The sequence below is a fragment of the Impatiens glandulifera genome, chromosome 4 (assembly GCF_907164915.1).
Source record: "Impatiens glandulifera chromosome 4, dImpGla2.1, whole genome shotgun sequence".
In the NCBI taxonomy this organism is placed as follows: domain Eukaryota; kingdom Viridiplantae; phylum Streptophyta; class Magnoliopsida; order Ericales; family Balsaminaceae; genus Impatiens; species Impatiens glandulifera.
In genome coordinates, this window is record NC_061865.1 from 52,336,650 (window position 1) to 52,362,026 (window position 25,377).

A 25,377-nucleotide genomic window follows, 5' to 3' on the forward strand; every position below is an offset into this window, starting at 1 on the left:
TAAATCTCATATATAATTTAACTTTCATATTATAGGCGAATCAATCTCCAATAATCTACCTTTTACTAACATTTATCTTTTATCTCATAAGTATTTATGGTAGATAGTGTTATCATTTTTGTAAATGAGTATTTTGTCATAATTACTGTCACAACTGCAAACACTTTTAAAATATATCAAAAGAAAGAGTAAGAGTGATTTTGTTTTCATTGAACATCAAAGATGTGATTAAATTAAATAATAAAAAATGTAGATATAAAGTTGATGAAAAAAAGATTATTTTTTATAAATATTAGATCATATTAGTTATCACTTTTTATTTTTCATATTTTGATTTTCTTTAAATCATGTATCAACTACGAAATAAACTCAATTCTTTTTAAATAGTCATTGAAAAAAAGTGTAGTTAAAACCTAACAAATAAAGCATGACAATAAAATATAAAAAAATTGAGACATTTAAAAAAAATAAATACAAAATCATATATACGAGAATATTTTTATTTGAATGATGATATCCGCATTCTTATTAGATCTCATTTCAAACAACATCATAATAATGGCGTTGTGAATGGATTTTGTTCTGTAGACGACGGAACACTAAATCATTAAATATCTTAAGCTCAACTAATTATTTCTTAAAGATTTAAATCTCAAACTTTTATATTTCTTAAACCTCAATTCCTTCTTTCTTAATATTGGAGAAAACAAAATTTATAAACATCACCACATAAAAATAATGTAAAATGTATCCAATATATATCCAAGACAACCGACCACACCAATGAGTCTAGCTACATCTTATTATTTGTTTACTTAAAAAAAATCATTAAATCAAGTTTTTTTTTTGGGTACAATTATGTATTCGATTGGAATATGACAATCTATATATATAACCAAAATAAAAACAATAAAAAAACATTTAAAAAAAACACTCTTTTTCCCTCTCCATCTATATATACACACTAAAGTAGCTCTATAGCTCATCCTCACGGCCTCCTAAATGGAAAGTAGCCAAGGACCAGTAGTACTAGACTTTGAACCCCACCTCTCCATGGAAGTTCATCAAGTTTCTCTTCCACCTCGCCGGAGCACCCTTTCTAAGTTCCGAAATAGGCTCAAAGAAACCTTCTTCTCCGACGATCCCCTCCGCCAATTCAAAGGCCAATCATTGAAGAAAAAATGGATTCTTGCAGCTCAATATATCTTCCCTATTCTCCAATGGGGACCAAATTACAATTTCAATCTCCTCAAATCCGACATAGTCTCTGGTCTCACCATTGCTAGTTTAGCCATTCCCCAGGTTATAATTCTTTGTGGGTTTTTTAGTTAAGAATGAAAAGCTTCAATCTTTGTTGTTTTTTTTCAGGGGATCAGTTATGCTAAGCTAGCTAATCTTCCACCGATTGTTGGTCTATGTAAGTTACTAATTAGTTGATTAAGGATAAATGATGTTTCATGTGTTAATTTGTTTGGTTTGGATGTAGATTCGAGTTTTGTTCCTCCACTTGTATATGCTGTTCTTGGTAGTTCAAGGGACCTTGCAGTTGGACCTGTCTCAATAGCTTCTCTGATAATGGGATCCATGCTTAGACAAGAGGTTTCCCCTTCACAAGATCCGATCTTGTTTCTTCAACTTGCTTTTACATCCACTTTCTTTGCTGGGTTATGTCAATCTTCTTTAGGATTCCTAAGGTTAGTTAATTCATTCATCTTTCATTGATAAAACAGAATGATTAGGTTATGATGATGATGAATTGATGATGATTTTTGTTGCATGTGTAGACTTGGGTTTATAATTGATTTTCTGTCAAAAGCTATATTGATTGGGTTTATGGCTGGAGCCGCCATTATTGTATCTCTTCAACAACTTAAGAGCTTACTTGGTATCAAAAACTTCACCACTCAAATGGGTTTGGTTCCTGTCTTAACCTCTGTTTTCCATCGTACAAATGAGGTAACTTGTTTTTTAGTTCTTATTTTTTCTTGAAAATTTATATTAATTTGATCAAAATTACAATTAAGAATCTTCAAAAATTAACTCATCAAGTTCATGAGTACTAATAACTCGAGTCTTTACACTCAATTAATATCTAAATAGTTATGGGTTCGAGTCTTCGCGTTTAATTCATGTCTTTATGGTAATGGGTTTGAGTCTTTAAACTCAATTCATTTCCAAATACTTATGGGGTTCGAGTCTCATGAGTTCGATTCTTCACCCACAAATGATTTTTAAAAAATCAAATTGATTGTTTTTGTTTGAGATATTAATAAAATTTTGATTTATATAATTTGTGCAGTGGTCATGGCAAACCATACTAATGGGGTTTTGCTTCCTTGTGTTCCTCCTTTTAACAAGACATATAGTAAGTAATTTATTTATTTTATTTATTTAAATTAAAATAAAATAATCGGAGAAACCGATGGTTACATCCATGATAGCAACAAAACTAAAAAAAAAAAACATATTGTTTAGCTAATGGCGGTTGGATAAGTGGAAATATGTGATGACACGATTAACCATGCATTAAACGGTTCTTTGACACGTGTTCTGTCTATGTAAAGTAATATATGAGATGAGATTCCTTAAATTTTGTCATTTATTCTAAATTAGATCTTCTAATTTCATTTTATTAAAACCGGGAGTAAAAATTAAAATTCATCTAATTTTGTTTAAATAATCATTGAAAGATTTATAATTATTGTTAAGTATTATAGCAGTAGGATTATTCTTTTAAAAAAAAGTATTAGAATACTGTCATTTTATATATATATTATTATGAAAAAATAAATTATTTTTTGTTAAATTTTAAAATATACATAAATGATATTATATTTTTTTTTGATAACATTCTGACTGTTAACACAAATACCATATTCATTTCATTCATATTAAACTATAAGTTAAATCGGATAAAAATCATCCCAAACAAACTTATTCTATTCGAAAATTCAACCAATTATAATTTTTTTTAATTTTTTTATAAATCAAATAGAGGAAAATTGTTTCACATTTTAAAAGGAATAATAATAATATAAATAAATAAGAGAAAAAGAATATTTTGTTAAGATTGTCTTTATTGTCTCTTATAAAGTAATGAATGCCTTTTTCAATATTAATTATGATTAGCAGATTTTGCAATCATTTTAATTTGAATTATTATATATATCACATCTAACAAAATCAATCATGTGCAAGTGCTCTCATTCTTATCTAATTAATTCACTTTTAAGCCTGGTTTGATATTGGATTATTTGACTCTTTTTCTAAAGGTTATTTGAAAAAAATAAATTTTATTTAATATAGAGTTAATTATTTAAATGAAATAATTATAAAATATCAAATAACAATTTTTTAAGTTGTTTGATAGAAAAAAATGATGTTTAATTAGATAGCTGATTATTTGAAAATAGTTTTTTCTTTTATGATTAAGTTTTAAAAATAATTCCAAAAAACTTATATAAAAAGAAGTTTCTAGATATTAAAAATTTGTAAATAATTGATTTGATAATTTTATCATAAAAATGGTTACTTTTAAATGAAGGTTTATATTTTAATAAAGCTTCTTTTTTTAACATTTTATAAAAATAAAAGGGGCCCATTCACACCCGTGAATAGATAGATGCCATAATTTTACACTTTTAGGTCTTGGATTCTTCCATTCATTGGGAGACATTCTTTAAGCTTTTCATATTTGGGACATGTGATCATATTTTCCTGTTTTTTCATACAAATGTTCATTTTAACATTTGAATTTTATTCATATTTCAAATATCATTAAAAAAAAATAACTCAAATTTTATTTTATTAGAGACTGTGCATGTCTAAATTGATGCATCAAAGTTTATGATTATTTTCAAGATGGTTATTATGATCATTATTATTTATTTGTTTTTGCAGAGCATGAAGAAACCAAAGTTGTTTTGGGTATCAGCAGGAGCACCACTTTTATCTGTTATCATCTCAACCCTAATAGTGTTTGCATTCAAAGCTCAAAACCATGGCATATCAGTGGTATATTATATATATATTTCCTTTTTAAATGATACATTATATTATATATCTGATTTAATGAATAATAATATTTTTCAGATAGGAAAATTACAAGAAGGATTGAACCCTCCTTCTTGGAACATGCTTCGTTTTCATGGAAGCCATCTCGGCCTTGTCGTGAAAACCGGGCTCGTTACAGGCATTATCTCCCTCACCGTAAGAGTCTCTACTCGTGAATTTATTGTTGAGAAATGGTCGATGGTTTTCGTTACAATATTATAATATAAAACACAGGAAGGAATTGCGGTTGGAAGAACATTTGCTGCCCTAAAGAACTACCAAGTTGATGGAAACAAAGAAATGTTAGCAATTGGTTTGATGAACATTGTTGGATCTGCCACTTCTTGTTATGTCACAACAGGTTTAATACAATACATTATAATCATAATTCCTTACAAATAAATACCCATATGTTTTGTTTTTAAAAAACACATGGTGACTAATGTCATGTGACATAGACTACATATGGAATTATGAATAAATTTTTATCGTTTAAAAAAATTACATTTCTATTTCAGGTGCATTCTCGAGATCTGCAGTGAACCACAACGCTGGTGCGAAAACAGCGGTATCTAACATAATAATGGCAGGAACGGTTATGGTTACGCTTCTTTTCCTCATGCCACTTTTCCAGTACACCCCAAATGTTGTTTTGGGCGCAATCATAGTAACTGCCGTTATTGGTCTGATCGATGTTCCTGCTGCCTATCTTATTTGGAAGATTGATAAGTTCGATTTTGTAGTCATGATTTGCGCGTTTCTTGGTGTCGTTTTCATCTCGGTTCAAGAAGGCCTCGCCATCGCTGTAAGTATATATATATAACACGGTTGTCTTATTTTTTTAAGTTACAATTTAGTCAAATTAATTCAAAATAACGGGCTGTAATTTAACAGGTGGGTATTTCAGTATTTAAGATTCTATTACAAATCACGAGACCAAAGACAGTGATGTTGGGGAATATACCCGGGACAAACATTTATCGCGATCTTCATCAATACAAAGACGCGATTCCTGTCCCGGGATTCCTCATTCTCACCATTGAAGCTCCTATAAACTTTGCTAACACCACTTACCTCAATGAAAGGTAAGTAAGGTAGCATTTGTAACATATATATATATATATATATATATATATATATATATATTAATACAAATCATTTTATCATATCTTTATTAATTACTTTTTTTCCTCTTAAAAGGGTTATGAGATGGGTATATGATTATGAGGCCCAAGAAGAGGAAACTCAGAAAAGATCAAACCTCAGATTTGTTGTTCTAGACTTATCTGGTAAATTAGATAAAAAAAAACAATCTTTCTTTATAAGAAATTTCAAATTGACAAAATCTTATTATTTTGTATTAATTAATTTGTCTCAGCTGTGAGCTCTATAGACACAAGTGGAGTGTCATTATTCAAAGATTTGAGGAAGGCCCTTGAACCTAAGAGTATTGAGGCAAGTCCCTTTTCTTTATTTCATTCTATCATAAGCCAAAAAAGAGAGTAAAAACTCTATTTGTCTTCATTTTCTCTAATGTATGTATATAATGTGGCAGCTTGTGCTGGTAAATCCGGTTGGAGAGGTTGTGGAAAAGCTGGAGCGAGCAAACGATAGTTATGGTGGAGCCGATTACTTGTTCTTGTCGGTTGGGGAGGCGGTTGGTACTTTGCTCTCGACGGTTAAGGGTCAATCGGCGAGCCATAATATAGTATGAGGAAATAAATGAAAGGAAGGTTATTGATAATGTAGCAATGAAATGCATTGAATATTATTATGAATTCTTCTAAAGTGTAGCTTAAATAGTTATCTTCTAAAAAACGTGTTGTTTAGTACGTTGGTTCACTCTTTTGCTTCTTTAATGAAACTAGCATAATGTCTTTTCGTTGCAAAAATTAATCAAATTTACTTTGTTGTCGTCATCATCTTCATCGTCATCATTTTTATCGTTGTCCTCCTTTTAGTTGTCAATATTTATTGTCTCAACAAAAGGAGCTATAGGCGTCGTCATTTTCATCGTTGTCCTCTTCTTAGTTGTCAATATTTATTGTCTCAACAAAAAGAGCTCTAGGGGTTGGGACATATTCATGATCATCTACATCGTTGTCTATCTAAAAAAAAATAGAAATAAATAATCTTGGATTTAATGTAACTCTAAAGTTTTTTATTTTAAAAAAATAACATATCTAAACTAATTGAATATAAAATACAATATATATATATATAAACAAAATTAAAATATTTCCGATATATTACGGTACGGTATCGTCGATAACATATAATATTTGTATTTTTCTCACTCCTAGTTGGGGCAGCCTAGTGGTTGTCTTCCTCCTCTCATTCAATGTTGTCTTCGTCGTGAACAAGAGAGAAAACATAACAAATTTTATAAGGAGACTTTTGGGTGTGAGTGCAATTGAAGTTTGGATCAGTTCATCTTATTTATCGATACTGTTGCACCACTACCTCACCAAAGGCGGCAACTTTTTCTCTAGTCTCCAAACACAAAAAAGGAGCTTAACCTCTACCTCCCACCAAGAGAGTAGTATATATATTTATATTATTAAATCAAGTCCAGTAAGTGAGTTACTACTTACTAGATATTGGGCCACAATGTTGGGTCAACCAATTCCCAATAGAGACCTTCATCGACCTCTTTAACCACACTACGGTTGTAACCCCGAAAATTCCTTTGTCCTAGAAAGCTCGAGGTTACATAAATTTTTAACTTCGGTTTGCATGTTGAAAATCTTTTATTTAAAATATTTATACAAAAATGTATTTAACTTTTAAAATTAATTATAAAAATAATTAATTTGTTATAATAAATTTTAAATAACTTTTTTTAGAATTAAAATTATCAAATCACAATTTAATTAAAAGAAATCTATATTTTAACTTAATTTAAAATATTATTTATTTGGTGAAAGAATCGCCAACTAATTTTTAAATTAAAACCAATAAAACATTTTTTAGACGTTAATAAGTATATAGTTGATCAAAGATTCTTTTGAGTTTAATATTTTGTGATACTCGGGAAAAGTTTTCGTACTATATTTTTTGTACCCGTTAAAAATTTGTATTTTTTTCAAAATAATTCATGTTAACGCCTATGAATGTCATGTTCAACTCCTATGAACGTCATGTTCAACACATTTTTCAGTTAAAAAATTTAGTTTTTTTCAAAATAATTTAATGTTTAGCCTATGAAAGCCATGTTCAACGCATTTTTCAGTTAAAAACAACTACGTTTTTTTTTATAAAAAAACTAATGTTCAGCGCCTATGAACGACATCTTCAACGCCTTTTTCAATTAAAAGAAATAAGTTTTTAATTTTTTCAATAGAATTTAATGTTCAGCGTCTATGAACGTTATCTTCAACGCCTATGAACGCCTTGTTTAGCGCATTTTTCAATTAAAAAAAATCTTTTTCTTTCCAAAAGAATTTAATGTTCAACACATATGAAACGCCATGATCAACACCTTTTATAGTTATTTTTTTAAAACAAAATTCATGCTCATTTTTAAAAAGAACATGACCATATTTTTATAAGACCGTGTTCTTTTAATGATTCAGTTTTTTTTACAAATTTTTTAAAAACATGGTCATGTTCAAATACATATTAATCTAACTATCACCAGCATCATTTCATACAATCATATTGTATATTTTGATGTTAACTTTACTTTATAAACATAAAATTGTTTAGAAATAAAATACAAACATGGCATTGTTCTTGTTTTTACAAGGTCAAGTATGTACTCCAGCTAAAACATGACATTTTTTTGGTACATTTAGGGTTCCATGGGAGATTTGTTCAATGTTGTATCTTCTCCGACGATTTGCATTGAACATTAAAGTCGAAAAAGTTAGGCGTTATCTATAAAAAAAATAAAAAGTCTTTTGTATAATTAAAGTTGAAAAACCTATTATTACGACTGAAAATTTTGTAGTATTTGAGTTCACGCAATGAATAGATCTAGGGTTTGAAGACGATTTTTGTCGGAAAGAGTTGAGAGATAGATGAAATGACAGAAACGTGCGAGAAATGAATTTAGAATTTTTTTCACTTTATTTTTTTTCTCTTACATATATTATATATCACGTCGGATACGTCGGATTCGTGAACCTACTTTCATTGCCGTATGATTCTCATATATATTTCTTATTATCTATTTCTTTTCTCTTTTATAATTAGTTTAAATATGATTATATTTTTATTTTATAGATTGAGTTTGAGATTAAAACTTTATAGATTGTAAGAGATAAAAAAACACAATAAAATTATATATATATATATATATATATATATATAAATAATTTTATTAAATTTAAAAAGATAAAAATATTTTTTTAAGATTGATTTAAATAGCTTGTTTAACTTTTATTTTTATTTTTAAAATTAATTTAATATTCTAGTTTTTTATTTTATTTTTAAGATAATTTCACTTAAATTTAAAAAAATAAATGATTATAAATATCTATTATAAAATAAATTTATATATTAAATAATTCTTTTTGATATATTAAATTAAGTTATAAATGAAGTTATTAAATTAGAATGTGTTTCTTAATTTCAGTTAACTTTATTCTAAAAATAAAATAATAAATATTTATTTAGACTTATAAATTATTAATAATTTATACAAACTTAAAAAAAATGATATAATTTTATTTTGATTAAAAAAATCAGCTCTTTTTCTGTCAAACAAATTCATATGATTTTTAAAAATAATAATATAAAATAAATAAAAAAAAGGAAAAAAGGAGTCATCAGTTAACGCGTCCCTCGATCGGGCCACGCGGCTTTCCTCCTTTTTATCTATCTCTTCTTCTCTTCCGAACTAAAATCAAACCCTAACCCTAAATCACTGATCCTTCTCTCACCACCGCAGCCGCATTTATCCGATCCTCCATTAAAGCGGTAAGATTCCTCTCTTTCTCTAGATCGCATACTTATTTATATACTCTTTTCGCTACCGCTGTCTGAAACCGCTGACCGATCGTCGCCAATCTCATTCACTGCATCAAAAGCGAAAAACGGGGGTGAAATGATCATTCATCCCCTATTGTAAGCTATTCTTTATCATTTCCACTACTATTACTATTATTATCTATGTATCTTATAACAAAAACAAAGAAGAAACTGCTTGTTTGAAATTTCTCTTAAGTTTTTACTGCCGTTCATGTTCAAAGGAATATAGAACACAAAATAAGAAGAAGATTGAGAACTCACGGATCTGATCATAATCATAATGATTATTATCATGCTCAAGTATGCAAATATCCATGATTATATGTTTTAGGACATTCATACATTTGTAGAGTTGCAAATCCACTGAACTTCTTTGTATTCTTGGAACAAGAACTTGACATTGAGATCTTCTAAGTAGTCATAATAACTTATCTCCAAGACCTTATTTATCTTGTTGCTATGGAGTTGTTGAATTTGCAACTAAAAACCATATCATCAGCAAATTTACTTGCTATTTCATTCTTTAAATTATCAATATCATGTAGATTGACTTTTCTTTTGATCAAATTTGATGCTTCTTCACTTAGCAATATGTAAGAGTTAATGGGTTGTTCTTAGGTTCTAGATATGTGAATAATTTGCAAATAGCTTCTCCCCTTAATGGGTTGTTCTTGGGTTCTAGATATGTGAATAATTTGCAAATAGCTTATCCCCTTCTTGACAACCCAACCACCCGGCCTCACTCTTATTCACCCCCAAAATTACTCATTTATCCCTACCACCTTTATATATTTACTTTACTTTTCTTATTTTATTTACTTTACTTATTTACTTTTCTATTTAAATTAACTTATTTATTAAAATTAAATAACTAAAGTAAATAAAATAAGAAAAATAAATATATAAAGGTGGTAGGGGTAAATTGGTAATTTTGGGGTGAGTAGGAGTGTGGCCGAGGGTGAGAATGTAGAGTGGGGAGAAACTATTTGCATATATAATTTTTCCAATATTTCTCATCTCAAAATCTTCATCTTGTTGTCTTGTATAAATCTTACTTTGACAATAGAAATCAGAAACATCTTCATTTTAATCGTGTATATTTATATTCAATGTGGTAATGCAAGACTTGTGTGTGATAAATTACCACTACATTGAAGGAGGTAAATAGGATCAAAGATGAATTGTCCTTTGATTTTCAAAGATCTTCAATATGGTGCAAATTTGTCACGCACACGTCTTGTCACACCCAAAAGATACGTAAATATGCGTGATTATAATGAAAATCCTTTCAATTTTGATAGTCAATTTAGATTATGAAAGATATTATTTGAGATCTTACAAGATAAAAATTTAATGTTAATAGGGATATGCCTGATGAGAAGTATTGGATAGATTATATATGTTAAACAAGTCCTCTAAAAAGATAAAAAGAAAACATTCATGTTATTTTGATTGTCTCCAATAATCTCAGTTTTAAGCATATCCAACAGGAATTGCTCATTTAGGCCCACATGCTTGGAGGCTCCCAACAAGCATGTTCTATAGTCGTTAATCGTGTTGTGCCAACCAATGACCTGATTGACTCGTACATGCAAGTTAGGTTTGGACATGTAAACATGATAAAAAAAAATTGAACACACTTTTTTTTGTTGGATATCTCATTTAGATATTGATTTAGATGAGATAATGGTTTGAAACATAATTTAATTGACAGATATTATAATTTTGTTACCATTTTATCGTCCAACTATAGAAAGGGTTTGCAGACAGCTATTGTGGATATTATCATTAAAACAATTACTGGATGGAGTAAAAATGTGTACTTGTCATTTTTTCTCTGTCGAGCCATAGAAATCATTATTGGAGGAGGATAGAAAAAAATTTACTGTCAGATGAACAGTTTCTTTGCTCGATTTATCTTCTAACTCTCTGTTTCATTGTTAGGTGTGCAAAATAATGGGCTTTTTTTTATATTTGAAAAAACATACATATGACAAAAGTTTGATATATTTCATCTTGGCTCGAATCACTTTGTCACCGGGTAGTGTTTTTCCTTTCGACTTCTCTATAATTTATTCATCTGCTGTTTGCATTGCAATAATATGATTTCATACTTTTATTGAAGAACTAACTAGCTGAAAAAACACTGTTCTTATACTTTTCTTGTCAACTATATATATTCCCTTTCTTATTTGTCTATTTGTCTTGGTGTGAGACACTATTTTATTGTCAGTGGTTATTGTCTTGTTCTCTTATTCTTTTTCCCAGTTGTTGTAATCCTTGCAATTATTGGACAAAATTCGTATTTTGTTACTATAGAAAATTGATTTTCCAGCAAAATCCTAAGTCTATGTAGAGGAGGATGTCAATTAACATAGTTTAGTTTTTCTCAATTTCATATTATCCTTATTGGTCCCTATCTTATTTACCATGTATTCTTTGGATCTTCTCTATGAGCGAGCTTGTTTTAGTACTGGAGAATGTGGAATATGGTAAGCACCTATAACCATTTTCAGCTTCCTCTTAAGATTTTTTTGTTTGTTTCCACTTTTCTGTATCATTTCCTCTTAAGCCAATAGGAAACATTAGAAGAACTGATGGAAGCATTCTCGCTGTCGTATTTTTTAATAGCCGTAAAGGTTCAAACTCACGATCTTATGTTCATTTGTCTTGTGCTCAACCATTGAGCTAAACAAGCTTTCTTTTTCAAGGTATATTTTTCAATCAACGAAATTATATGGGCGACAGGAGATTTGGTTTCCTTGGGATAGAAGTGGTGAGGGCAAGATCTATCTCTATATAGGGGACACCCTTTTCCCTTTTTCATGTTGAGGACATTGTTTGGAGGAGACTCTACATGATATTGTTGAGGGTCAAATGAATGCTAATGCCCCTATGCTTCTGTTAAGTACATAGATTTCAGGTTTAATAGAACTTTCAATTTTTTTAATATGAAGTTTACTGTTATTTGGTGCTAATAATGCAGCCATGATGGCAGTGGCAGACCTGAAAGGGTTTGGGATGTAAAATCATCCACTCTCCTGTAGTAGCTTTGTCAAAGTAGAATGTATGCACTGGTTTGTTTAGACAATATGTGGGGCAAGTTCAAATATATAATTGTTAACTTCGATTCTCACTGAAAACACCAAATTGAAGTGTTTTTATGTGCTAATCTCCCCGACAATAGTCGGGTGAGTAAAAAGCTCGTATAGAGACTAGTTACAGAAACAAATTCCAAAAGGGATGAATATCCAAAACATATTTTGAGTTTAACTTAGTAGGATAGTGGGTTAGTAGCCTACTAACTTAATTTACTAACTGACATACTACAATACCACATACTATTACTAATTACCATACTACCAAGACACAAGAAATACTTGTTTTCACAAGTTTCATCTAGTGTGTGTGAGGTGTAGTTTTGTTAGTACTAATGTTACTTTTGTTGATCTGTAAACATTCTTTATTTTCCATTTTCAATAAAGGAAAATCTCGTAAACAAAATGCAGAGAAACAATTCAGGGGATGTTGCGAGTCTCCATCTGGACAACCTCGGATTGGGCCGGTATAAGTGAACAGTTCAGATTGGTTTGAATATACAAAACCTCCCCATTGATTAAAGGTTTGTCTATGATAACATAGCTTTCTTTCACCCTGTTTCATCTTGTCACTTTTTTTTATTCCTTTGATTGTCATAATAGTTAATAAATGCGACTAGGATAAGTATTCTATTTTTAAGTGCTATGTGTAAAGGCCCACTAATAACTTACTTACTCATATGATACAAAAGTTGGTTAATCATTAGGTTAAGGCATCATATATTAGGTGAAGGCAGAACTAACTAGTTACTATTTCTTATTGTTAGAGCCCACCATCTTGTTTTGAGGTAGTATGCCTTAACTTTTTCAAGACATGTGGTTGAACAATTACTTTCTTTATTTAATTGATAGACCTAACACATCATGAAATCTTATCTTTAATTACAAAAAATTTATAGGTGATAATTTTGTTTACTAATTTGTGTATGACCAACTGAGATCCATTAGTCGTACCTCGGTTCGAGAAGAAACACTAAAAGTGTAAAACAACTTAGGTGGGAATTTCCAAAGGAGAATGAAGCAATCACAAGACATGAAACACAATGATATTTCTTACAACCAAATAGGAATTTTTGAAAATAAAAAACTATTGTCTCGTTACTTTGGACCATTTATTACTACTAACAACTAAAGTTACATGATAAAGCAAAGATTTCAAATGTGTTTCATGTAAGCATGGTAATGGGTACTCGTATATTCGTGGGCACTCGATGGTCGGGTTCGAATATTTTAAATCGTGTTCAGGGATGGGAGTGAAAAAGATTACCCGAACCTGGTTCGGGGTCGGTTTGATACCCGAAATATATATATATCATTACAACCTAAATAATTATTCATACCCATACTTCATTCACATTATTTTATTTTTCTTCCTCGTAATTCTTAATTTTATTTTTTCAATAACAAAATGTTTTCTTTACTCATTCTTCACTTTTTATTTTTAAGTTTGAAATTTTTTAAACATTTTTCAACATTCTCTCTAATTTTTGTTGAACTAACAAAATTGTTAAAATTTTCATCTTCTACAACATAAGAAATATTATTATTTGTGCTTCTAATATTTAGTATATTTAAAAACTATTAAATATAAATTCATATTTTAATCGTGTAACGGGATATTTGTTGGTGATTGAGTACCCGATAAATCGGGGTTGGGATTCAAATAGAGATACCCGTCGGGTTCTAATAGTAAAACTAAAGTCGGGTCTTTCAAATTTCTTAATTTAGTTTTAATAGTTTAGGGTACCTTAACTAAGTACCAAGGATGATTTTTGTGGAGGAATGGTAAGCAAGCAATATCTATTTGAATTCTGAAATCTCACTCACCCATAAATTAGGTCTAGATACACATTCTAAATAAAGCAACCAAACATTGGAATAACAATAAATAATACCATAGTTGATGAATTGAGTATATTTGGAAACTTAAATTCCGTGAATGTTTTCATTGGTCACCAATATAAATGTTCTCTTTTCCTATTTGGTATATGTAAGAGTGTTTAAATGATTTTTTTGAATATGATCCATATTATTTTTTGAAAAATAATTATATATTTTCCACCTGAAGAGAATAATTGAAAGTGGTTGCAGGCCGTCAAATGAGATGCCTTTTCCAATTTGAACCATTATCTAAAAAGTCAACTCTTTTCTCTTCCCCCCACCACTTTACAGTTTGCAAAAAGTCCATTTTCTATTTTTTTATTTTATTTTATTACCTTATTCCCCCACTTGGCCACTATCTTGCGCTGCCCGCTCCATTTTTGAGAAGTTATCCGTTGCTTGCTTTTCTTACGTCTTCACCACTCAAAGGCTCTTTCAAAGAAACATAAATATTTTAATTGTTTTTTAATCCTAATTTCTGTTATACAAGATATATATTTTTTTTAAGTTCTCTTCCTGCAAAGCTTTAACTTTAGTATAGAAACGATTTTTTAACTTCATTTTCAAACGACGATGTATATGCTAGTGTTATTTTCAGACAACGATGTTACAGACTAAGACGACAGAGAACTTGTTACTCTATCTCGTTCATATTTAGATATTAGATAAGAGAACTTGTTACTCTATCTCGTTCATATTTAGATATTAGATATTGTATATTTGTATTGTGTTTTCAAAATTATTTCTAAAAATAAAAAACAAATATATTGAGGAAATAAAAGTTTATTATAATTATATAATTAAAATGTTAATAATAAGATAGAGATTACAAAATATAAAATACAGTTATACTTAATTTACAATAAAGAATGGATATTTTTTTTATTTTTTTTTAGTGAGAATGAATTTATGGTTTTAATTTTTTTATAAAATAAAAATTATTCATTTGTTTTTATTTTGTATCAATTAAAATGTTTTATTATTTTAAATAAAAATAAATTTATAAATAATAATTATACACATACAATATGTATATGAAACAATATGCATATTTGGGAGGGAATTTGGGAAAGATGACAATAATTTGTTACTATATCACGGTTGAAAATGGATAAAGAGAATAGAGAAATTTTGTTATTTTTTTGGACAATTAAGATCATTTTTCGCTCGTTCCTTCCTTATATTTCCTCTATTAATCCTTTCTCTTTTTATATATAAATATGTTAAAAGTTGAATATTAACTTAAATTGTTTTTTTAGGGTTTGACTGTTAGTTGCTCATGTACATGATAGTAACAAGAACTAATTATAATTTACTAAAGATAAGATTAAAAAAAACAGGTGCGCATGTTAAGCATAGATTAAGTGGGAATATAGAATTAGAATACAAGATAGAAAGACCACTCTCCACTATAGACCTAATCCACATTAATTCATTCCTTTCTCACACACTAAATGTATTATCCATTTTTATTTTATTATTATTAGTGGCATCTCTGTATAAAATTATAAATAAATAAAAATAATTCAATAATTAATTAATACCCTTTTAGTGCATAATAACATATTTTGAGTTGTCTTAACCTTTTTTTTTATTTGTACTGATTTTTATTTTGAATAATATAAGGACCCATTCTTAATTCTTAAATAACTACAATATTGTATTTCCACAATAAAAAAATATTTTTCTTTGTGACTAATTCATTCAACATTTAAATATATTTAATAATATTTGTTCATTTTTATTTGTTTTTAGTGATATTTTATTCGGTAAAACAAGAGTAAAAATATATTATACAATTGTGGCTTATTCACTCCTTGTATATGTCGAATCAAACTAGATATTAGCTTGTTTGATAAGAAAAAAAAAGAAGATAGAATTCGTCTACAAGCGAAATATTTGACGCCTTAAAAGGTTATTTAATAATTTGTTCCAAGCATCTAACCAGTTACGACAATTTTTGTTTTCCTTTCCATGCATTTGGCCGCTACCATTGGTCTACGATCTCAATAATCTAAGGGTTTTTCAAACTCCATCAATCAATCGCATTTGAAGACTTGTAATAAAATTATTGAAAATTGCACGATGACTTCGCCTCTAGACTGCTAGAGACCAATTCATAAAAAATGTAAACCGAGATCTCCAAATCCCACATACGAAGCTAAAACACCTGATTTACGAATCAATCAAATGAGCCACAAACCAAAGACTATTTCAAAAGCATCCTAATCATATTTTTTTTAACCATCAAATCATTTATTAATTTAACAAAATTACTAAAATACTCTTATTTTATTTTGAATTTTGTAAGTTCAAATTATCAAATTGGTTCTTTATTAGGGTCCAAATTTCAGACTTATTTTTTCAAATATCACAATTGATTTAACGCTTTCCAACTCCATTTTTATTATTTACGTTACATTTATAAATAAATAAAATATTAACTTTATAAAAATTTAATTACTGAAAATTTCAACTAAATTGACTGATGATTAAAAAAATCACTAAAATCCAAATAATGATTTTTGTTTTTTCAAAATCAAACAAGATCTGATGCTGTCTAGTAATGCCTCTGACTTTTTAAAGTTGTAAAAAACTCTTTCTCTTTCTCTTTCTCTCAAAGAGTTGGTGCTCATTTTTAGCTCTGACTTTCTGGTTCATGCTTGAAGGAAAAAGATGGAAGATTTACCATCTGGGTATCGCCCAAATGTTGGCGTTTGTCTCATCAATTCAAACGATCAGGTTTTTCATTTCTCCAATTTAGCAATTTCTCATTACTAATCACACCTTTCATTCAAAACCAACAACACTTCTGTTTCAGATTTGATTCCTTTCTCTTCTTTGCTCTGTTTCAAAACATGGAACAATCGAATTCATTTGTTTCTACTGTTATATCTGTTCATCATTTTTCAGGTTTTTGTAGCTTCTAGATTGAATGTTCCAGGAGCATGGCAAATGCCTCAGGTTTAAATCCCATCCCATCTAATCTAATCTAATCTAAACCCTTTTCTTCTAAACCCTAATTTCACAACTTGTCAACTGAAATTATAGGGAGGAATTGAAGATGATGAAGATCCAAAATCTGCTGCAATGAGAGCTTTGCGTGAAGAAACTGGCATAACCTCTACTGAAATAGTATCTGAGGTTACTTCAATTCCTTTATATTCATTCTCCTCTCAATTTAAAACATGGGTCTCAAAAAAGTTTTCATTTTTCAAGATTATACCAATGATTATTACTCAATTTTGAATAGGTCCCAAAATGGATTACTTATGATTTCCCACCTGCTGTGAAGACCAAAGTGAACCGTCTTTGGGGTGGTGAATGGCATGGCCAGGCTCAAAAATGGTCAGTTCTTAAACTGTAACAAATTATGTATGATCAAATTTTCAGGTTATTGAATCTTGACATAATTGAAATTATAGGTACCTTATGAGGTTAATGAGTAACGATGAAAGTGAGATTAACTTAGCCAATGGAGAAGCAGATGCTGGTTTCTCGGATTGGAAATGGGTTAGTCCCGAAGAGGTTGTTGAACAGGTAAATTTAGTTTCACAACTTTCATACGATGTTTAACCGAAATAGAATTAACTAATTGTATTTGTAATTGAAATAGGCGGTAGAGTACAAGAGACCTTTGTACGAGGAAGTGATGAGAACCTTCGAAACATACTTCGCTGGAACCGCCAAAGCGGCTAAATGCCTATCCACGAAATGGTGAACATTGTTGAGAAAACGTATACACAACAAGTGTAGTTTTTTTTTTTGTGTGTAAATGTGTGGTATGGTTCAGACAATAATCAAGATGTGGTGTTCCTTAATTCATTGCAATAAGTGTAGTTTTTTTATTATTAGTAGGAAAGTTGTACATATGGTTTGTTTTATTAAATGAGAAATAAGTCTATAAGCACATTAGAAAATATTATTTTTAATGAATTTTGTAATTGTTTACAAGATTAAGGTTAGACTGTGAATGCATAAAAATGGAAAATTAGCCTAGGCCCAAATTAGCTAGAGTCTATTCATAAGAGGAGAAATATATTAGATCAATTGATGCATGTTATGGGCCCCTTGCCAGACTAATCATAAGAGAAGAGAAATAGGCCTAGGACCAAATAATACAATCTACTTGGGCTATTCAAACAAGGACATATGAAGAAAAAAAAAAAATTAATCCCTAAACCCTATAGCTAGAGTAGAGACCTCTTGCGTTTGCGTGCTTACTTCATTTTTTGCCTTACAATTTTTTTTTTTTTTGAATTGCTTGGACAATTTACGATATCGGAGCTGGATTAGGATTTGAAATCTATACGAGTTAATTTCTTTTACAAAATTTGTGTGGTCTACAACTATAATAATATAAGCAAACAACCAAAGTAACTTAGATTCTATGGGTCATTCGGGCTAGTTTCTTTTATCGTTTTTCTGAATGATTTAAGAATATCGTTCTTTTTTGTTTTGTTAAGTGAAAGTAACTTATTCACATGACACTTTTAAAGTACTTCCTCTTGTGGGATGATTTTTTGAAGTATGTGTCCTTCATCCAATTTTTCTATTTCTTTTTAGAGAAAGAAAGAGAGAATTAATATGACACCCAACTGTTATGGTCCTGTTTAAACTCAAAGCAAGCTTTCAATTTTTTCAGGTCGATAGAATCTTTGAGTTACCTTTGGAAGAACTCGTTGAGACTTGAGAGGGTCAAAATAGTTAATTATCACTCCAAATTTATTTCAAGACCTTGATGATTTCGCATGCAAATCTCCTTTGACGACTTAACACTTCGACTGATCATCACTATTTATCTCCTTCGAGGACTTAAAACTTCGACTATGTCATCAACACGGCATCAACCATGTCCGAACGTTTTATTAGTTAGTCATAAATATTATCAGAATTTTATTTGTTCTCTTTTAATTATTTTTGCTCAAATTTTAGTTATAATGCCTGGTTGTGTAGTATCTTCTGCTACCATAATTTTTTTTATTGGTTTAGATTGTTATGAGAAATATTATCTATATTGAAGAAAAGAAGGAAATCTTGATTAGCATTTTATAAAGGATTCCTATTGTAGCTGCAAACTAAATAAATAACTCCCATAATTTTTCAAACAGAAACCTCAACATAAAATATTATAAGTTAATAAGTAAATATATGTTAGTATCTCTAGTAATAGTAAATTAGTAATCCATAAACCTTGCCTACTCCATCTATAATCTTTATCCTTTAATATATTACTTTCCTCTTAACATTTCTCTAGTATGAATTATATTATAATATGAGCACAAATATGTTTAACTTGAATTCTAGCAAGCAGCTGAAGGATGACGGGTCGGGAACATCTGGGCTTTATCCGACAAGGTCCTGTTGATGTCGCTCGAGGCATTGGCTGCAGTTGTGGTGGCGGTGACTCGCTCGCACCGGGGGCACATGGAGAGGGTGCCAGCCGACATTGGCTCGCAGCTGTTGGGTGGCGGCGCCACCCTCAAAGCCCGAAGCTCCTCCACCTCCTTCCGGAGCAACTTGTTTTGCTCGGTTAAAGACCCGAACCACCTTTTTAAGTACTCACATTCTATTTCTGTTTGCTTTAGCTTACTCCTGCTCAGCATTTTTATTATGTTTAGAATAACAATAATAATAATAATTTCTATTTTTGTAAAAAGGACATGAGTGCATAATTGAGGCATACATGGAAATAAATGACATGAATATAAATTAATTGTCCTGACAATAACAAGTACTGGTGATGCTGAGTTACAACTACCAAATTAATTATTATTTATTTCTATTTAATTATAAATAGTGTGGAAAAAGAATTTATAAAGTTGGCTTTATGTAATTAATTAGGGTTTATAAGGCACTCAACATCAAGGAAAAGGGATTTGGCTAACCAATATTTACTCACATTCATATATAGTAGGGGGGCTAAAATTAGAACAAGAATCACTTTATTGTATAAAGAATGTGTGTTTTCTTTTTTAGCAAGAACAAATAATTGGTGAGCATACATTTATTTCACTTAGGTCTAGAAGAAGATTTATGGAGGTGGCTAACATGACCGACTCATGTGTACGCGAGTAGTGATTTCGTGATTGACTCGTTTCCTTCCTATGTAGAGGGAACTATTCTTCAAATTTCACGTTACCACACTAATCAAATCAAACATTCTCGAAAATACAAGGTTAAACAACAACAACAAAAGGTTTACCATCAACAATTTTGATTCTAATAAAAAACACTTGTAGACTAAAGTAGGGTCATGACAATTATTCCCATAAGAATTAGTCAATATACATGCTTGAGACATCTTGACCATGAAAAACGAGGATCAACTCTGGCAAAGTTTTAACAAATCTTTTTGTTAAAGTTTCAACTATCATAACTATACATAAATTCTTTGTTTGCACCAACTCAAGTGATGCATTAATAACTCCCTTAAATCTCGGGGTTTAAGAGATCAAATATCACGAGTTACATTATATTAAAATAGAGGTTAGTTTCTTTTTGTATTAAACGGATTCAAAAGTGACCTTCTCAAATTCCGCCTCAAGTTTTGTTAATAGAAACTAAAACATTTTGGCATTATGGTTGAGTTGTTTATATCCAAATAACTATTTTTGGAAATGTTTTGACAACATTAATTGTTAATTATTAATATAATTATAAACTAAACCTACTTTAACTTACCAACTTTATCATTTGAAAAGAACATAACATTTATTTATTATTCAAATTTAAATTTTGAAGAAAAAACAAGTTATTCTATTTAAATTTAAAACGTGTTTACTGAAAAAAGAATTATGGTTATAAAAAGATTAATTATTCCTTCTAAGTTGCCTATTGAATTGAATAAGGTTATAAAATAAAATAAGCCAAGTTATTCCAAAAATAGTAATAGAATATATAATTTGTGAAGAGTACGATAAGAAAAGATATGGAAAAAGATATTTTTATTTGGTCCCCACATATAATAATTATAATTAATTATATAAAGAATTAATTAATTAATTTATTTAGTATATTAAAATACCTGGCTCTCCTATTTTGAAACCACACCTCCACTTGCCTCGGCTTCACCATCAGCTTCATTGCCAATGTTTCCTTTTGTTTCTGTAAGTATTAATTAATTTAATTAATTAATTAATGCAATAATTGTGTTTTCTTTTAAAAAATATAAATTAAAAATCTGGCGTAAGAAACAAACAAACCAATTAATAAGAAAAAAAAAAAAGTAGAATTTAAATCTATAATTAGACATTTCTTGGGAATTAATTATTGAACTTAAAATAGACCATTCGATTATTGGAGTGTACATATCAATCAACTTCGAACAACCGTATGGTGTCCAAATCTTTTTTTTTGAAAAATTCATTATTATTAATTTATTATTATTATTATTATCATTTCTTTGACTTTAACATTTTATTCTAACAGAAGAGAGATAAAAAGCCATCTCTCTACCCACATTTCTACCTCATTTGATGTTGGTTATTTTTTTTCTTTTATTGAATTATTGAATTTGTTAATTAAAATATAATTTACTTAATTTAATAAAAAAACATCACAATAATTTTAATCAATTAAAAACTTAAATAACCCATTTTAGAATAAAACACATTTTTTTTAACAATAATACAAACATCATACAAGCTCTAAAAATAGTGTTTGATATTAGTTATTTGAAAGTTTTAAAAATTATTTTATTAGTTGATTTTTTTTATTTAAAATTTATAAAAATAAAATAAAATATTTTTATTAATAAATTAAGTGATTTAATAATTAAAAAATATATATTAGAATGATTGAATTTTGAAAATTAATTAAAAAAACAAATCAAAATTAAACAACCCCAACTTAGTTTTTCATTCTATTCATCTATCAAAATAATTTATTTTATTTTTATAAAATTTAAATAAAAAAATATTATAATAATTCAAACTGCTTAAAAATCCAAATAATATACTTTTTCAATCTAAAAAAATATTCCCTTTTTCAAAAGAAATTAACAAAATCCTAAATAATTCAACATCAATCAAGCTCTAATCCTTTCTATCTGAGTTAATTATAAACATGTTAATATTGAAGTTATAAAAAAGTTGGATTTTTTAAACACAAATAAAAAAACAATGAATTATAATTAAAAAAAATTAATATTTAAAATAGAAATAGTGAATTAAATAATCCGAATCAAACAAGGCCTTATCAAAAACAAAAAAACAAAAATCAAACAAAACCTAATGTCCTAAATGTCTTGAACTTTTCTCTTAAGGAAAAACATAATGTCGTGAAATGGGAATAATTAAAAAGTGTACCTTTTCAATTTTTTTTTTTCCAAATAATTCAAAATATCAAAAACCAATATTAAGGTTTAGTTTGATTTAGTTTATAATAAGAAAACAAGATTATATATAGGATCATGACTACTCACTGGATTTAAGGTATGATTTTGTTGAAAACTTTCTTCAAGAAGTCTAGATTGTTCTTTCGTCAGCCGGAGTTTCTTCCACGGCGGTCCTCCGCCGGCGCCGGCGTTAGTATCATCATCGTCGTCAACACATTCCTCCTCTCCCACTCCTCCTCTTGTAGGAACTTGATTTATGTCCAAATCTCTCACAAAACTAGTCCCTATAAATAAATACAAAGATTGGTACAATTAAATTAAGAAAAAAAAGGTGGTCTTATGATTTGATCTAAAATTTTATTAAAGAGTGATTTTCAAAAAAGAACTTATAATAGATAGAGAGAGTTACCAGTAGAAAAACCAGGCATGGAGATGGATAAATCTAGGTTAGAAGGGTTTGTGGGCAAACCCGCCATGGGAGGAGAAGATTGAAGAAGATGAAGATGAGAGAGAGAAGAGAGGGAGGGGAAAGAAGAGATAGAGGGGACAGAAAGAAATTAATACTTGAGCTTTTCTGGTATAGGTTTTTGGCAAAGATGGAAAAAAAAAATTAAAATTAAAAATGAAATTATGATTTAAGAAAAAGAATATTGTAGCACAACCACAACCGACTTATTCAAAATCAGATTATTTAATAATTATTTTTTAGCTATGGTTCGTTTGGATTATTAAAATAACTTTGAAAGAAAAAAAATATATGATTTGTGATGATTTTGAGGATGTATGTTCTGTATGGATATTTTATTTCGGTAAAAAATTAAAGGGTATATATAAATAAAATAAAAAATAGAAGATATTTTAATGTTTTAATTAATGAATTAATTATTTTAATGAATAAAAAAAAACAAAAAAATGTTATTTTTTAGATTGTTTGAATAACTCAAACCAAACAACTTTAATTTAATTATAATAGAGAAGTTTGGGTTTATTAAACTTGGATTATTTAAAAGATATTGAAAGATTATTAATAAAATAAATTTTATTTTTTAAAATAAAAAATATTTTAATATTTTGATTAAAAATTGAGTAGAGTGAAATTATACTGAATAATAATTGAATTTAGAAAAAATAATTTATCAATAATAAATATATATTTTAAAAAATGATAGTTTAATTAATAAATAATTTGATAGAAAAAGAAAATTTAGGATATACATGTTGAGTTATTTAAGATGTTTTTTATAATAGTTTTTTAAAATAAGGTTGCTTGATGAAATTTTGTTTGATTTGTGTTTATTATACTGTATTTTTATATTAAAATTTAAATTAAAAAAAATATTAATATTTTAATTAATGAATTGAATAATTTTTTGAAAAAATAGTAACTTTTTCTAACTGAGTTAAATATATATTTCGTACACTCAATCAATTTAACCAGATTAGTTAAACATATTATATAGCTTCACTCCAAAATCTTATAAATATTAAAAATATTCAGATTTTACTATCACTATATTATAAGTGAAAAACAAATAATTTCATGATTAGAAAAAAAAATAAGACATTTGATATATAAAATGTTTTATAACAAGAAAATCATTCAATGAAATTATTTAAAAATAATATCCAAAACAAATTTTATTTTTTTACCAAATAAAATGATTAGTTTACTTTTTAATGGAAATTTCCTTAAAGGCTCTTTACAAAAAATTGGGACAAAAAAAAAGAAAAAAATAGAAAGTAGTGATCCGTCAGATATGCGACACGTGTCTGATTTTTGTAATCTACAGTTCGTGGCTTACTGTTGAAGGAAGGAAGCCATTGGAGGATTTTATCTGATCAAGTCTTAATTTGTCGGTATATATATATATCAGATAATGTCAGCTGCCCAAATCATTATTGGAAAATTCCCATTTTATTTCTTTTTTATTTGAGAAAAAAAATAAATAAATAGGATTGTCATTGTTAAATAAATCATGTAAAAAAAAATATTATAATAAATTGGTATGCATGTAATTAGGATGAGTGGGTAGAAAGCAAATTGAATTGTCATTGTTAAAGGTTCATTTAATTAAGACTATATATATTACTAATCATTTAATGATATTAATTTATTAATAGCTTCTTTTGCATTAATAACAAGATCAGAAAGATATTCATTTTGGGTCAATTAGAAATAAATTATAGTCATTTGATTAGATGACCGTTTGTTTTCATATATATTTAAACTTATTTACTCACAACATTTTAACATGTGAACATTATAAATTCTTTAATATGCATGTTATAAAGATATGTGAAAATATGTTAGGATATTTGAAGTTGATTCAAATAATAACTTAAACAAAGTTAAAAAATTTCTTCATTTTTTTTTAATAAACGAGAACTAGCATACTCCCACATGTATGGTCCTCATTTTTCGGTGAGAATCGAATTCAGGACTTTTTGATCTATAAGATTTACTATTTCCACCTAAGCACTACGTGGGGCTCGAGAACTTATTTAATATGAGTTTATTTAAAGAAAATTGGATTATGATTTTAAATTATTGTTTGATAAAAAATTAATTATTTAAAATGAATTATAAAAATTATTATTATTATTTTAAGTGAGAATAATTTAATATTTTGATTAATAAAATAATTAGTAATAAATTTTTATAGAATATAAATTATATTTCATAAAATTAGTTAATTGAAAATAATTTAAATAACTCTATTTGTTGATTGATGTGGATTAAAAAAATCAAAATATAGCAACCATAATGGTTAACAAAATAAAATAGTTGTAACTTAAAACTAAAATAATAAAAATAAATTTAAGTATTGTAACTTATATATAATTGCTTAATCAAAAGCTAAACTAAAGTCACTTCAAACTTAACAAGAGTAAAAATTATAAAACAAATTTACATTGTCATAACCAATATTTAAATTAGAGTGTTTATTTTATAATATAAGATTCATGTTTTTTTTATGTTCTTTTGATTTGAATTTTGTTCTATTAAGCAAAACACTTATATATATCACTAGT

At 28.2% G+C, this 25,377-nt stretch overlaps 3 protein-coding genes and 1 long non-coding RNA gene across 4 annotated transcripts; 3 read left to right on the forward strand and 1 right to left on the reverse strand.

The window, feature by feature from the left end:
• The first annotated feature begins 962 nt into the window (after window positions 1-962).
• Window positions 963-5,972, forward strand: LOC124934294 (probable sulfate transporter 3.3). Its single transcript, XM_047474798.1, has 13 exons — window positions 963-1,302; window positions 1,369-1,417; window positions 1,487-1,694; window positions 1,785-1,956; window positions 2,300-2,365; window positions 3,901-4,014; window positions 4,093-4,209; window positions 4,288-4,414; window positions 4,572-4,858; window positions 4,948-5,138; window positions 5,254-5,342; window positions 5,432-5,508; window positions 5,609-5,972. Exons 1-13 carry the CDS (start codon window positions 1,003-1,005, stop codon window positions 5,765-5,767), a joined length of 1,956 nt encoding a protein of 651 aa, XP_047330754.1. The 5' UTR covers window positions 963-1,002; the 3' UTR covers window positions 5,768-5,972.
• A 2,942-nt stretch (window positions 5,973-8,914) lies between these two features.
• On the forward strand, window positions 8,915-12,765 carry LOC124933643. The gene is made up of 2 exons (XR_007099025.1): window positions 8,915-11,519; window positions 11,607-12,765. It is a non-coding gene; the product is annotated as an uncharacterized LOC124933643 (long non-coding RNA).
• Window positions 12,766-16,602: 3,837 nt separating this feature from the next.
• On the forward strand, window positions 16,603-17,858 carry LOC124936020 (nudix hydrolase 25-like). The gene is made up of 6 exons (XM_047476470.1): window positions 16,603-16,748; window positions 16,920-16,970; window positions 17,058-17,150; window positions 17,260-17,354; window positions 17,432-17,546; window positions 17,623-17,858. Exons 1-6 carry the CDS (start codon window positions 16,683-16,685, stop codon window positions 17,725-17,727), a joined length of 525 nt encoding a protein of 174 aa, XP_047332426.1. The 5' UTR covers window positions 16,603-16,682; the 3' UTR covers window positions 17,728-17,858.
• Window positions 17,859-19,111: 1,253 nt separating this feature from the next.
• Window positions 19,112-22,880, reverse strand: LOC124936019 (homeobox-leucine zipper protein HOX3-like). The gene is made up of 4 exons (XM_047476469.1): window positions 22,754-22,880; window positions 22,432-22,628; window positions 21,034-21,113; window positions 19,112-19,601 (listed from the first exon to the last, which is right to left on the reverse strand). Exons 1-4 carry the CDS (start codon window positions 22,818-22,820, stop codon window positions 19,310-19,312), a joined length of 636 nt encoding a protein of 211 aa, XP_047332425.1. The 5' UTR covers window positions 22,821-22,880; the 3' UTR covers window positions 19,112-19,309.
• Window positions 22,881-25,377: the final 2,497 nt, after the last annotated feature.

Bases quoted from the DNA above. Each gene is read 5' to 3' on its own strand.
- LOC124934294 (XM_047474798.1), top strand. From the start codon at position 1,003: ATGGAAAGTAGCCAAGGACCAGTAGTACTAGACTTTGAACCCCACCTC. The intron at 4,210-4,287 runs GTAAGAGTCTCT...TATAAAACACAG, and splicing joins CAGGCATTATCTCCCTCACC to GAAGGAATTGCGGTTGGAAG. The intron at 5,509-5,608 runs GCAAGTCCCTTT...ATAATGTGGCAG, and splicing joins TTGAACCTAAGAGTATTGAG to CTTGTGCTGGTAAATCCGGT.
- LOC124936020 (XM_047476470.1), top strand. From the start codon at position 16,683: ATGGAAGATTTACCATCTGGGTATCGCCCAAATGTTGGCGTTTGTCTC. The intron at 16,749-16,919 runs GTTTTTCATTTC...ATCATTTTTCAG, and splicing joins TCATCAATTCAAACGATCAG to GTTTTTGTAGCTTCTAGATT. The intron at 16,971-17,057 runs GTTTAAATCCCA...CTGAAATTATAG, and splicing joins GAGCATGGCAAATGCCTCAG to GGAGGAATTGAAGATGATGA.
- LOC124936019 (XM_047476469.1), bottom strand. From the start codon at position 22,820: ATGGCGGGTTTGCCCACAAACCCTTCTAACCTAGATTTATCCATCTCC. The intron at 21,114-22,431 runs GTGAGTAGTCAT...TAATACTTACAG, and splicing joins AAAATCATACCTTAAATCCA to AAACAAAAGGAAACATTGGC. The intron at 19,602-21,033 runs GTATTTTAATAT...AATGCTGAGCAG, and splicing joins TTTCAAAATAGGAGAGCCAG to GAGTAAGCTAAAGCAAACAG.